A 15531-nucleotide genomic window follows, 5' to 3' on the forward strand; every position below is an offset into this window, starting at 1 on the left:
ACTTGATGTGGATGTCAATCTGCCCTCCCACTGCCATGTGATCCTTCCTGGATCTGGTGACCCAGGCTAATGGCAAGACTAGACACCCCAAACTAGGCCCTCTCTGCCTCACAGCCTGGTATTTTGATGGACACCAGACTTAGAATGTTCATGTTCAGAGACCGTTCAATCCATTCTTAATCAAAGCGGATAAGAGTCAACCAGGAAATGCTATTGGGCTAAATGGAAACATTCCTCCACCTGGATGCAAAAGAACCATTTGTCCTCAGAGATGGAAGGTACTCCTGCTACTCTAGACTACATCCTTCACCTCAGGAAGTTTCACCTTCTGTTAGTTCACTGCAGGTCCAACTAGTGCCTTCCATTCTTCAGTGGATGACTAAATTATTTTTCTCACCCAACAATCCTCAGATTTCTGAAAGGCTTCACTGGAGCCTTCCAGCTGATAACGAAACCAACACCACAATGGGACCTCTATCTTGTACTTTTCTGCTCTTGAAGAAGAAATGGACGTTATTTACCTGTAACTAGAAGTTCTTTGAGATATGTCATCCCTATCTGTATTCCACGACCCACTCTCCTTCCCCTCTGCTGCAAATCTTATCTGATTCATGGTGAGACGAGGGACTGGAGAGGCATCAGTTCACACTGCCACTTATACCCTTAGTTCAGAACACAAGGAAAACAACTACGCAGGTGTGGAACAACGGACACTGCTTTCAACAAATCTCTAATCTCAGGTACATGGAATGCAAACATACCCATGTGTGGAATGCAGATAAGGACTACACACATCTTGAACAATAAAGTAACCTCAATTTATGTCAGAGCTGGACCATGGCTCCCCTGTGAAACATAAGCATCCATTCGGAATAGTCCAGTAGCCTGAATGTTCTTGAATGGGATCTCTGACCTCCACCTAAACAAAGCTCATGGACATTACCTGCTCCCACCAATGTTTTATGGTAGGTTGACAGTGTACTTACTCACTATACCTGGTCACCATCAACTAGTGTAGGTTCTGGGCATAGAAGGAAGTAGAGGGGTAGTCTGAATAATATTAAAAATGTATTTGTTCTGTAGGAAATCCTTTTTTCGGAGTCAGCAATGCGACACTGGAACCACGCACTTGATCACACGTCTTGGCACCTGTGTCAAAAAAAAGAAAATATGAACAGATTGAGAGGTTCCGTAATGCACAGGTGACAGACTGTTCAGGAAGGAGTCACAGAGGCAGATAGCTGCATTAGCAGAACATGAAGTCTGCATTATTTTAGTACCTTGCATGAAAAAAAGAACAGACATCAAACATGGCAAAAGGCAGTTCATGCTTGCCAGCCCAGCAAGTCATACTGCAGTAGGCATTGTGGAAAACCATAAGACTACTTAGGTAGTCATTATCTAGTGTATGTAACTCCCATATGAATATCAGCATATCCCATATGAATATCATCAATATAGCAGACTATGGCTCCCTTGTCAAACTGAGCTACAAAGGAGTGAATCCTGTAGATCCTGATGAGCAATCTACATCCTGAGAAAAATGGATGCCATAATTTTAGGATAGTACCCCCATTGGTCCAACAACATTTTTGAGATTTTGTATATGTTGCTTCTACCTCTGAGCCACTCCTGGTTTTTTGGGGCACAATTAAAGAAAAGAGGGCAGAAGACAGGTCATCTAACTGCTCAGATCCCAGAGCGTGGCTATACATTATAAAAAGGAGTAAAATAAGCAAACTAGAGGAATGCATGTTTCTATTTAATGAGGGACTTTGGTATTTGTCAATGACGCACTGATATCCCATCCTCGTGTGTTACAGCAAAGTTTTCCACGAGCATGCACAGCTCTATCATTATAATGTAACAGCATGGGCAAAATCCACGTCTCTGCACTGGGTCTGAATAGCAAATGTAGAATTATAAGTGAAGAGGGAACAAATCCTCCCTGAATCTTTAGCCCAGTGGTGGGCAACTTGCAGCCCGTGGGCCTCACGTGGCCCATCAGGGTAATCCTCTGGTGGGCTGCCAGACAGTTTGTTTACATTTGCACAGCTGCCCGCAGCTCCCAGTGGCTGAAGTTCGCCATTCCCGGCCAATGGGAGCTGCGGGAAGCAGCGTGGGCCAGAGGGACGTGCTGGCTGCCACTTCCCACAGTTTCTATTGGCCAGGAATGGCGAACTGCGGCCACTGGGAGCTGTGGGCAGCTGTGCAAATGTAAACAAACTGTCTGGCAGCTCACCAGCGGATTACCCTGGTGGGTTGCAGGTTGCCCACCACTGCTTTAGCCTGTGGAGCCATTCCACAACCCCTCTTGGAGCCCCAGACCTTTGTGCCTATAATCTACAGAAGCAATCCATGTGCAATCTGCAGTTCCACCATTCCTATCATTCTATCATTGTTCCTAATTTAGTTCTACCTGTTCTAAGGGCTGGGGGACAGGAGGTCACATGTAACAGAACAGTGCCCAGAGAATGCAGGCCCCAAATCCTCCCATCTTCTGCTTACCTCGTGGTTCAACTGTGGACTTGGCCAAACTTATGGGCACAACAAAAGGAGTAAAGTAGTCAGTGGATGCTGCTAGAACCTGGAATAGGAGTTCTGTGGAAGCACTGAACAGAAAACGGTTCACTTCAGAATCAGACTTAAATTCTTTGGCAATTATGCCACATGAGACTGAATGAGGCTCTAATTCAAAGCACAGATATATCTGACTTTTACCCAAACAGAGTCCTTATCCTTGCTAATTTGTTGCTGGATGTCATACTTACTCATTTTGTTTTGGAAATAAATGGCCTCACTTTGGACATTGTGACTACTTTGAAAGCACAGGCCGGTTTTTGAACTTTAATGGAGTTCCCATTTTGGTTAGAAGGAAATTGACTATTTTGGGCTATCCTTTACTACAGCTTAGGGGGTACTGAGCCTTTAGATGTAACTCTTTAGGGATAGGAGTCAGAATTTCTTCATGCAATGCACTGATGAAAAATAATTATAAACAATAATACATGTTTTACACTTATCCCAAATCTAAGAACATATATTACAAATCATTAACTATTTGAACCTCACAAAATCCCTGTGAAGTTGATCAGTAGTAATATTAGCATTTTATGGCTAGGTAAGGTAAGGCACAGACAGACTAAGGAACTTGCATCAGGGTCACATAATGAATGAGTGGTGGAGTGAGAAATTGAACCCACCAGTCCTGACTCCTATTCCACTTCTCTAATGACTAACACTCAGCCTCTCTTATCTTATTGCAGAAACTCAAAATATGTCAACCATAAAGGGGATAATTAACTAAAATGTCAGACCCTCATTAAAATCATGTATATCTCTACCTCAATCGCAGAACAGTTTACTGGAAAAAAATAGTTCTTTAGTAAATGAGCAATATCATTTCTTATGGTTCGGTAGACAATTGACAGATGTTTGCTCCCCATAGAGATCTCCTGAAAATGTATATCAAAAGCTGGGGGAAGTGGATAAGTTAAGAAGCAGCACTTTTATTTTCAGCAGAGGGCACTGTAAATAGAGGGGGAAGTGAATAATAATGAGAAATCTGTGAAGTATGAAGATGATTTTCCACAAGGTTTTTACTTTTGCTCTTTCTGTTCAGAGTCTTTGGACACATCAGTTATCGTTCAGACTGGGAGCTGGTGAAAGTAGACTTCAGGCCATCTTTCCCCAGGGAGTGCACTGAAGATGACTATGAATCTTGGGACCTCACAGATCTACAGGTACTGGACACACAATGATCTTGTGTTAATAATAATACATAGTGCTTATGTAATGCTTTGATATTCATTGTACTGTACAAACATTCACTAATGAGTGTGGATTTCAGCACACAGCTTTGACAACCCCAGAGTGATTTTCAGAGGGATGAAAATAGTCCATTGCTGTTTTTATCAGTGACTTCAGAATGGCTTAGTCATTATACAGGAGATAGATTTTGTGTTTCTTTTATTATGTAAACTGGGCTGGGGAAGGAGGAAGTATACTTAATTACTTACCACAGTAATAGGTGGTCGTGATGGATTGTGAAAAGTTAGACACACACTGGAAATTAAAACCCATCTCACCAATTGAAGCAGTTTGAACATGCAGTTACATGTTCTGCCAACTTCCCAACCATGCACTGTACTCATATGTAAAGCACCAGAAGTAATTCCAGAATCTCAGTGAACTAATCATGTATTAGAGGCCAGTTGTTTTGGGCAATTGTTCTGTATTAATGCATTAATCCCAGTATCCTGGCAAAATTTAATTTTTGGCAACTACATTCTCTGTACTATTCTCTTTACAGTGTATTTTTTGTATAGACCACTTTGTGATCCTTTTGGATTAAACAAGATATATCCCTGTTAGTCATAATGCTCACTGTCATTGTTATTTTTACTCTTCTCCCTGTGAATTTATTCCCTTTTCTCCTTCTGTGCCTCTTTCTCTAAGTTTCTTCTTCATTTGCCATTCTGTAGTATTCCAACCAAACTTTCCTTCAGCACTTATTCATTGAATATATTATCACTACTGCTATACTCCTCCTCACCTGGGGCATGTTAGGTATGTACTTAGAATGTAACATAGCCCCTAGCCTTAACAAGAAAAGTACATTGAAACAGTGGAATTACACCTCTCCATGGACGTTTCAGAAACTGGAAACTTCTGAAATTATTTTAAAAATTGATGGAGTATTTAAAAATACCCACTTACCAGTACAGAATGTTTAAGTGACCATTCTCCAGGCATAAGTAATTGAGCTGTGCATATAACTGCAGAATTAGGGCCACAATTACCCATACATTTTTTAATGCATATCGTTAGACTTCTGCCCTTTAGAAAATATGTCTCACTATCTGGAGAAGATAACTCTGTGTGCCATATGTGTATTGTGAATGATCCAGAAAGAGTGTTCTAACAAAAAGGAAAAAAAGAAGCAGTTGTTATTCATTATAATGCATCATAAGCGTGTACGAAACTGTACAGTTGCAGAACTGTGCTACAGAAATAAATCACTGTCTCAAACCGTTAATCACTATTGCTATTATTATTTATTTGTATACAGTAGCACCTAAAGACCCAAGTGAGATCTGGGCTCCATTGTGCTAGGGAGCTGTACAAGCATATAGTAAGAGACAGTCCCTGTCCTGAAGACCTTAAAGTCTAATTAGGCAAGACATACAAAAGGATAGAAGAGGAAAAAAAGTATTAGTATCCCCATTTTACAGATGAGTTCAGAGAGATTAACAAGATGTTCAAAAGTGACAAGATTTCAGGAGTCTTTGTTTTTGAGTGCCCAACTTGAGACATCTTAAATAGGCTTGTTTTACAGAAAGTGTGGAGTAAATGCCATCTGAAAAACCCCTTTAAGGTGTCTTATATCTGGCACCACAAACCAAGACGCTCAAAATCAGTAGGCACTTTTAAAAGTCTTGACCTAAATGCCGTCCAGAGTTCACCCAGGAAGCCTGTAACAGAGTCAAGAATTAAACCCAGATTTCCTGCCCCTGAGCCTTAGCCACAAGACCAGCCTTTCTCTGGCTACAGTCTAAGTCACAAGTGGGTGGACTTCATGACAGTATAATTTGGAACAAACACAGAAAAATAAAACTTCTCATAGCTTTGGTTTTTACACTCCTGTGCTTTAATGTTCAGGGTGATCGCTGCATCATGGGTCAGCAGAGAAGTTTTCGGAAGAGGAAGATTTCATCATGGTGCATTAAAGGGAGGAGTTTCACATCTGCTCTCACATCCAAAGTTTGCGAGTGTGCAAACTCTGATTTCTTATGGTGAGCCTTTCTATGGATTTTCACAGTTATCCTAAAGATGAAGTGTGTGAGAGTCTGGGATATATAAACCCCACAACTTTCCTAAGCTGAAAACAACAATAAAACACCCCGGCAGGATCTGAATGAGAGGTTGTTTTCCCAAATGTTAGATCTCTTTCTTTTTAAAAGGCAAAATTACTGCAATAATCCTATTACTGTTTATGTTGGTGGGTTTTGCAAGCAATTATATAGAATATCATAGCATGGCAGAGTAATGCAGAGCTATTGTTATTGCCATAGAAGCTAAGTGCTGTGGAGTTTCTTCTGAAAAACAGAACCACAAAAGCTCTGACATTTTTGAAGTAAGGTGTCAGGTGGAAAAAAACAAACTAGACAAGTCCTGATGTTTTTTTTACTCAGGCAAATTCCCATGGAGCAAAATGTGAATGATGATCAGAGGATTTGACCTATGGTATTTAATACAAATCCTCTCTAGTTCTGAGTGAAGTGGAGGAGAAAGCGTGGTCAAAGAACCCCTTTAAAAAAACTAAGCTGCCAACAGAGAGAATTCTATGGAACTCATTCACAAAACTTTTTGGACCCAATCCTGCTCTCAAATCACTGCCTTTGAAATCACCCTGAGGGCAGAACTGGGCTCAGCATGTTGTGTGTTGGCTTGGTATGAGATAGTATTCAAAAATAGGGTCTCCCTCACCTCTACCCAACCACAGAAAACAGATTTGCTAATAAAACAGGGGCGCTAACAGATTAATTGGATTTGTTTTGCAGTGATTATGGATTTGAACATTCAGCACCTCTGAAATCAGAATCCAGCAAGTGCTTTGCTAACTTTTGGTTTAACCCAGAATCACCCCCTGAAGATTGTGCATTAGGGCAGGCCTATGCGAGCAGCACAGGGTAAGTATTTGATACTTTACCAGCATTCAGGAGGGAGAGTACTCCTGCAGAGGATTACAACATGGCCTTAGGGAAAAGTAAATAAATACTCTTTATAGTTAAATTGTTTGCATCAAAATTGTCCATAGGTAGGGTTAGTGTGTAGGATGGTTTTAGTGGGGGGAAGGGCTAGGACTTGTAGGAAGGGCCAGGGCACTGTCAGCTTGATTTTTTTTAAAATTGATAAAGCACCCTTTAAATGGTATGTCCTGATTTTTAAAAAAAGGTTTTAAGGGTTTTTCTACTCTTTGAAAGCAAAAGCATCAAACATGCAAAATATGTCCAAACCCCAGCGCCCACAAGTCTTGTCAAACTCCAAAAATCATAAGATAGGCTTAAAAAATAAGGAGATTTGAGATTTTTTTTTCATTTCTTTTGTGATATTTAAGCCTTTAGGGATGTGATGAGCTTTACAGTTACTAAAGGAGTGAAGGAGCATCACTGGGCCAAGAGGGCCCACCTCTCAGCAGGTGCAGAGCATGTTCCAAATGGAGGATCTACTCAAAAGGAGACTCTGACAGTCAGGCAGGGAGGGAGAGTGAAGGAGAGACTATCCGAAGGGAGGAAGCCAGTTTGCAGCTTTTGAGGACAAAGCAATCCACAGGAGAGGGTCTGGACTGTGGGTAAGACCCAACTGGGAGGATAAGGGTCTGACCCTTTTCCCTCCCTTGACTCCCTGATGAGGGAGAATAACTGGATACTTGGACGAGAGCTGGGGAATGTTTGGTTGACTGACTGAGCTGCTGGGACTGACTGGGAACTCCCACTGGGGGAAGTGGGCTGCGACCACTCCCCAAACTAAAGAGAGAACAAAGAGGAAGGAAGCAGCCCAGGGGAGGCAGCTCAGGTGCACCACGAAGAGGCAACTGAGTCATTCCACACCTCTCCCCCTGGGGCTCTGGGCTGGGACCCAGTGGAGAGAGAGAGCCTGGGCCCCCAACGTTTCCCTTCCCCTCAAACCCCAGTTGGTCCAGGAGAAACCTGGGGCACCAGGGAATTGGTGGGCTGGCCTCAGAGTGAAACCCCACTACAAGGTGCAAGGAATCTCAAGCCAAGGCCTGCCCGTTAGAGCTGCTGGCCTCTGAGTAAAACCTGCTACTGGGGTCACATTTTCCTGCTTTTCTTCACAATGATGAGAGTTAGAAACTTTCTTTTTTAAAATATGTGAAAGGTGAGATTCTTAGGTAACCACATGCTTCCAGGAGCTGGCATTTTCAAGAAAGCAGCAAACATCAAGAGACTAGTGAAAAATCACTAATGTTGGCAACAGTGCACTGCTTCCCATTTGTCTCCTGTTTGCACCCATAATTGGTGTCTTTTCAGTTTCAGTGTTGCTACTACTATTACTAGTAACCAACTTCTTGCAGAGCCGGAGTTAGAGCGTAACAAATGTATTTGGGCATAGGCTTTTGTGGGTTAAAACCCACTTCATCAGATGCGTGGAGTGAAAAATGATGCATCTGATCAAGTGGGTTTTAGCCCACAAAAGCTTATGCCCAAATAAATGTGTTAGTCTCTAAGGTGCCACAAGGACTCCTCGTTGTTTTTGCTGACACAGACTAACACGGCTACCACTCTGGAGCTAGAGCATGTGAATGTGCTCCCCACAGAGCAGCGCATGAGGGATGCAACTTGCCATGTAGAGAACAGTCCTCAAAGGCCCTGAATAAACAATCGGAAAAGAGAGAGAGAAATATTTTTCTCTAAACTCTTTTCTGATCATCTTAGGAGCTGTTTATAACAATTGTAACTACACATTTTTCGGATATGACTTTAAAGTTGGCAGTGACCCTTTAATTTTAATCCTTTAATTTTATTTTGGAGCAATTTACCCTCTGATTCAAATAATTTACAGTTTTAGGAATAAGTATATATCCTCACTCAGCTTCTCCTTCTTCCCCTCATGTCCTCAGGGGTAAATAATCTTCAGTGAATGTATTCTTTTCCTAATCCTGTGGAGAACTGAGAATCAAAGGAAAGCTTTACCGAACTGTAAACAATAGCGCACAGAACATACACTACAATGTAGTATGATGTCTGTGCTGAGAATAAGTTGCAGCTGGCAATAACATCATCTTTCTCAGCTGCATAGATTGGGACCAAATGTTGAAATGTCAAATCAGGAAAGAAAATCACAGTTTGCTTTATCAGTGAAAATCCGTTTTTTGTTTGTTTGTTTTTTGGTAGTGTATGGCCGTTGTAACGTAGCATGTTTGAACTCAGAAGGATGAAACATCAATTGTGTTAAAAAGAATGGTTAAAAATAACAAACCTGAATAAAACTGATTCTTGCACAATTGCAGCATAATCCTGAGTGTTTCCTTGTTCACCCTCAGCCAATCTTTGTCAGGCTCTATTTTTTATTATTCTGTTATGCAAAATTTGTATTTTAAAGTGTTTTAAGAGCCACGCAGGCATAGAGTAGTTCATCAGCACTGGAATTAGCTCCTTGGGAATGCAGAAGCTGTTTGATCTGATTTCCATCTGAACTTTGGGACATTGACCAGCCCCACTGAGAAGTCAATTACCATGTGGTAGTCATTGTTATACTGTCCTGCAGTGCCCCCAGTGGCACCCACCTGCTATTCTCCAGTCCTGTGTGCTCACTGCTTACTGTTTTATGCAGGTACAGGAAAGTGGTGTCTAATGTATGTGAAGGTGGTGTCGACTTGCAGCAGAATTTAGCCCAGCATATGTGTCCACTGATTGCTCCCAAAAGACTGCAGATTAGCATCAAAGGAGAGAGCCTGGCTGTGAAACCTGGAGAAGACATCACCTTTGTAGTCACGCAAGAGCAGGTAATGAAGAACTTCAGCCTCTTAAAAATGTCAACACTCGTTTAGAAGTTATTTCTAGGCACTAATTTCTCTCCTCTCTGGATGGTGGGTGAACCAGGATTAGCCCATGGCTTAGAAATAGGTGCACAAACCTTTCTGTTGCTACTGCTGCATCCATTTAACCAAATGGAAGTATTCAGTGAACCTACAAAAATGATAGCTCTGTCTAAGAAACTGGGTTCACCCCTCAACAGCGTTTTTCTCCACTGTTCCTTAAAGACATCATTCAAAGTAGCAGCCGTGTTAGTCTGTATTCACAAAAAGAAAAGGAGTATTTGTGGCACCTTAGAGACTAACCAATTTATTTGAGCATAAGCTTTCGTGAGCTACAGCTCACTGCATCAGATGTGTAGCTCACGAAAGCTTATGCTCAAATAAATTGGTTAGTCTCTAACGTGCCACAAATACTCCTTTTTTTTTTTTAAAGACATCAGCAACTTTGAAAATTTTAGCTTAAGTGAGTTAAGTGCCAACTCGCTTGATCTGCTTTGAATATTCCAGTCTTCAGTGTTAGGGAGGATTCAAGTGAATTGTAAAGAAATTGTAGTTAAAATCATGTGGAAAATGGAGTAGAGACAACATTAATACAGATAAAATGTTCAACCTCAGTAAAGGCATGGAGGGATGATGAAGCCAAAGAGCCTGAAGTAAATTCATGCATTTCAGCAAGGCTGTTGATACAACCTGTGCCCCAGATTCATTCCTACCCACAGATGGGGGGATTAGCCATCATATCCCAGATTTTCAAAAAGGTACAGCACCCACAGTGTTACAGTGGAAGCTGCTAGTTCCAGATTTGAAAATCTGGACTTTGTTTCAGTGCCTAAAATGGGAGCTCCTATCTCTTTGTTGACCATCTGGCCCCAATTGTGGGTACTGAGCACTTGAAAATCTGGCTCTGAGCTCTTTTAGTCTCGCCTATCAAAAAAGTGAATCACATCTTGTTGGTAATCAGGTAAAACATAAAATAAAATCACCAGGTAGTAAAGGATAATCACATCTACTATGTATAGTCCTTATTGATAAGTTTCCCTGTGTTGCCTAAAAGAGGCAATACCTTAAAGGCATAACCAGACTGTAACAGTCTGATCTGTAGGATGGAACAGTCTGATCTGTAAGTTTGTGGTTCTTAACACTTTCTCATTAAGTGCCAGATTCTGCCATACTTTCTCTGGTTGAGTACTACTTTACTTTGTCACTAATCCCATTGATTTCAAAGAGTCTGAAGGAAATTCATGCATCTCAGCAGGCCTGAATTGGGGATACTTGCAGAGTAAGTTACTACTTAATATGTGGCAGAATCTGGCTCTAAGTAGGTATTGGCCTTAGCTATGGTAAGGTCAGATATATCTCCATTTCTTTTCCTAATTCTCTGTGCTGTCATCATTTCATTATTAGTAAAGAAACAGCACTTGACTATAATCTGAGAGCTCAGTGATTCATCATTTCTGTTAATTGTGATGGGGCATCTAAAAATATGATTTTTGTCAGAGTAGGAATTCTGAGACTTGAATGTGTTTCTCTGTCAACTGGTAGAACACCTAAGACATGCAAAGATGCTCAAAGATCACAAATGGTATTCTCTCTCTCTCTCTCTCTATTAGTGATAGCTATGCATAATACTCTGAACTATAAGTCTCCTTTACAAGAAACCTAACAATTTGCTGCCCCCTATGGCTGAGAATCAATAAATCCATAATAGTTAGAAGCAGAACGGCAAGTTTTACACAAGAGACCAATTAGATCTTCTGACAATTAGTGAGCTTACGGGATAGATCCAGTAACACCAAAGAGATGTAGTATTATATCTATCTGTCACACAATATTAGTTTATTGCTGTATGTGAATACCGGTTATTAGTTTCACAGACGCAAGAGGCTTTGGCTCACACTGTGTTCATCTGAGTGATACATTACTGAGTTTATATCTAGTAATATTATTAACAACAAGAAGAAGAAAATAAGCTGTCCCAAGCTCTGCTCGCTCAGTCCACAAAATGCATGAATAAACAATGTCAAGAAAATCCACTATTCGCAGAAGAACTATGTAGATGTGTCCAAGTTCCATTTAATTTAGCTGTATTTTTCCTGTGTTCCTCTTTTGTTATCAAACCATTAATATCTTCCTATTTTAGAGAATGAAATCAGTGCTTTGAAAACGTCAGGGTCCTTAAATAGTATTATAGTAGGAAGGGCATTGTGAGAACAAAACATTCATTAAAACTCAGATCTGGTTTACAACATAACACCTTACTCCTATACCCCCCTGGAAATAGTATGTAGGTGCTTTGCTAGCATAAGAAAGCAAACAAGCAGTATTTCCACTTTAGTGTCACCTAAGTGAATTGCACTTACAAGGACACAGCTGAGGAATCTCCTTTGCTTTAAACTTTTAATAAGGTATTGTCTCCTCCACTAAATTCCACCCATCTGTATCCAAAGAAAATGGTGATTTGAAGAAAATGTTCACAGCAGAGGAGTGTACAAGGCAATAAACTCCTTGTGGGTGATGCATTCTGGAGTTGAGGCATTTGAGAACTATGCAGGATCTTCATTGTGAGCATTCTCTCACCTTGTGAACATTTTTTCCTTTTATCTGACAAGACAGAAGAAAATTCATCCAAACAGCAGCACTTAAAAAAAATGTTTTCCTTTCCTTTGTAACGCAAAGATCTGAAAGTTCTTGTCTGCTGTTGCCTCCTTTGATCTTCTGTTAACATCATGTTTTGGGATGAGGTTTTGAAGTATGACTTTTTCAGAAAGTGGCCAGTGTGGAAATGGAATAATGAAACTGAACATATAAAGATTTCAGGGTCATTTGGGAGGCGATAACACGTGATTTTTCAATGCTGTGATTGGCTGAAATCCTTTTGTAGTAATATAATTATTGTAATGCACTGTCAGGTGAGTAGCTGCATGACTGCCTTTCCTGGATGCAATCAGAACTGTTACAATGCATATCCTAGGCAATGTACTGCTAATGGAGCGTCTCCTTTAGCTCCAGTCATGTGGCTCTGTCCAGATGGGAGAATCTGAGTTCTGTACTCACTGTTATGAATATCCATGGTGTGTAGCCTAGTGACAATGTAAAGTCATAAGTGGTTATGTTTTTTGTTTTAATGAAGTTGCACATTGAAGACAATCTTCATCATCCCAATACTTTAGGCCTGACTTTAGAAAGACAGTGTCATTTTCATGAGCACTTGGCAGAGCTATAATGAATAATAAATTATAGCAGATGGCTAAGGTGGTATAAATGCTATGCTAGCCATAGTAATACTGTGCTAACGCATATGCTATGTCAACTGGGTTTTTGCTAGCACAGTAGACGGGGCTTAAGAGTCCTAGATAAAGTCAAAGAATACTTATAGATTGGGATGGCTCTGCAAATCATGTTGGTCATATCCAGAGGCGTGGTCAGTGTAGCATAATGCAGTTACAACCTGTTGACTAATCTGGAATATTTTATCCTCATTAAACTGGATCTGTGTTACAGATAAGGGAATATTTATATAGACACACACAGAATCATAGAATATCAGGGTTGGAAGGGACCTCAGGAGGTCATCTAGTCTAACCTCCTGCTCAAAGCAGGACCAATCCCCAATTTTTGCCCCAGATCCCTAAATGGCCCTCTCAAGGATTGAACTCACAACCCTGGGTTTAGCAGGCCAATGCTCAAACCACCGAGCTATCCCTCCCGCCCCACATCACCACTTGTCCTAAACTGTTTGGAGTAGGGATTGTCTTTCTGTTCTGTGTTTGTACAACACTTACAACAATGGGGCCTTGATCCATGGCTGGGACTCCTAGGCACTACCATACACAAATAAGTAATAAAAATGTGTCCTGTTTCTTTGAATCTTGGCTATTCAAAACATCTCTGATCTATTTCTTCTGCTAGGGAGATATTCTAAACACCAAGTACCAGGTGGACCTTGGAGATGGCTTTAAGGCAATATACGTGAACCTCACAATGACAGGGGAACCTATTCGGCACCGTTATGAGAACCCTGGGATTTACCGTGTCTCAGTCAGGGCTGAGAATGTTGCCGGGCATGAGGAGGCAGTGGTGTTTGTTCAAGTTAATTGTAAGTTGTGCTGTTTTGTTTTTCTCTGGTTTCACTTTTGCAACTTTACCACAAGTTGATAACAGCTATGGGGCAGTGATTTCCAGAAGAAATTATATTGAAGATATTATCACCAAAATACATTTCTTTGAATGTGCTCATGCAGTAATGCACCTGCTGCACATGGTTAATGCAGATAATTGTAAATGGGGGAAGGTATTACCAATCAAAGGGAGACCTTACTTTAAAGGGAAGCATGATCTAGTGATTAGATAGCAGGAGCATATAAGGCAGGAGTAGGGGTATCTGTGTTCTAATCCCAGTTGTGACACTAATTCCCTCTACGGTTTCAGGTACCATTTTCAATCTTGGGTGGTTAAATTTAGCCACGTAAATACATATACAGATACTTAAGTAAGTGACCTGATTTTCAGAGGTGTAGAGATGATGTCGTCTCTTCCCTGATTTTCAGAAGTCTCAGATTAGTGGGAGCAGTAGGTGCTCCCCATTTCTGAAAATCAGATCATTAGTTAAGATGCCTGAATCTAGATTTAGTTGCCTAATTTTAGCTACCCAAATTTAAAAATGTTGGCTCCAGTATATATTGACTTAACTGTATATTGCAGTGAGAATGTGCAGTACCACATGAAATAGACCATTTATTTTTCTTTTAATTAAAACCAAAATAAAAACCATCAACTAGAATTCAAAGAAAAGAAACAGCAGTGCACAAGGAATAGCATGCTCCATCAGAGGTTTAATGTACCTCAGTCAATTCATAATTGAAATAAAACAGGCAGCTCACTGCTGGAACTGCATTTTCCTCTCCTTTCAGAACTCCTAACAGCTGTTGCTTCTCCTGTTCTTAGATAGGTCAAATAGAACCCCAGAAACAAATAAAAAAAAGGCAAGTTACTTCTCTTGTGTTCTCCAAGTACTAGCTTAAGGCTTTGGGGAGTGGGATGGGTGGCCTCCATCATGAATCCTGGAACCAAGTAGAAAGCAGTAAACGTTTGAGCCTCTGCAGAGATTGGAATGTTTAGTGCAAGTCTACAGGAAATGGACAGTGGCTCCAGCTACCCATATTTCCCTTCTGTTAGCCAGAGTCTTTGAGATGCAGCATTGTCTAGCAAATGATGGGAGTAAAGAGATCTGGGTTCTATTCCTTCCTCTGCCCCGACTGACTGTGTGACCAGTTAGGGCCCTATCTTGTGTCCATTCAGATTAATTGCAAAATTCCCATTAAAAGCACAGGGAGCAGGATTAGGCCCATAACCTCTGTGCCTCAGTTTCATTATCTGTTTTTTTTTTAAATTTGTGGTAGTAACATTTCCTTACAGCATAGTGTTCTCAGCTTTAATTTAGTAATTGTCAGGTGCTTAGATGCCAAGCTGGTAGATTTGATAAACAGAAGCAGGGAAGGAGAGTGGGTGAGTATGGATCTGTAGAAGCAATATATGCTGCGAACTTTCTCCCTTGAGAATTGTCGCACTCTTGGGAGGCTGACAAGCAGTAAGATGCCCTGAAGGAGGGCTGAAGGATTGCCTTCCCAAAAAGTCCCTGTGATTTGGCCCCTATATCGTGAGATGAGTGAAGGATGTAAATGGAGTTTCATGTGGTGGATTTACAAATGGCAGCGGGGGAGGTATATTTCTCAAGCATAAAATTAATGCTATATCTAATCTGGTATTGGAACACTCATTTGATTAGGATTGAGTACAAAGGTCGATCCACTAGGATAATTTCTAAACTGATTTTGAGTCCCATCCCCCCTCGTATCTCCCTCGGTATTCCCATTGGACTTTTACCCAACGTCACAGACAACCTTGGAGTCTTATGAAAGTATTTTGTCTCGTTCAGGGTGAGTAGATACTTTACATCTGATTTATGCAGG

At 40.9% G+C, this 15531-nt stretch overlaps 1 protein-coding gene across 6 annotated transcripts in view; it reads left to right on the top strand.

Moving 5' to 3' along the window:
- SORCS2 (sortilin related VPS10 domain containing receptor 2) overlaps positions 1-15531 on the top strand; it is an 832543-nt gene that overhangs the window by 786944 nt on the left and 30068 nt on the right. For all 6 annotated transcript variants that reach the window (XM_084627472.1, XM_084627469.1, XM_084627471.1 and 3 more), the window contains exons 15-19: positions 3623-3743; positions 5662-5795; positions 6564-6692; positions 9358-9529; positions 13472-13658. In XM_084627472.1, coding sequence (XP_084483598.1) covers positions 3623-3743; positions 5662-5795; positions 6564-6692; positions 9358-9529; positions 13472-13658 — 743 coding nt within the window. The remainder of the gene's footprint in view (positions 1-3622; positions 3744-5661; positions 5796-6563; positions 6693-9357; positions 9530-13471; positions 13659-15531) is intronic.

This window comes from Lepidochelys olivacea (genome assembly GCF_965140295.1).
Source record: "Lepidochelys olivacea isolate rLepOli2 genome assembly, chromosome: 4".
Taxonomy (NCBI): domain Eukaryota; kingdom Metazoa; phylum Chordata; order Testudines; family Cheloniidae; genus Lepidochelys; species Lepidochelys olivacea.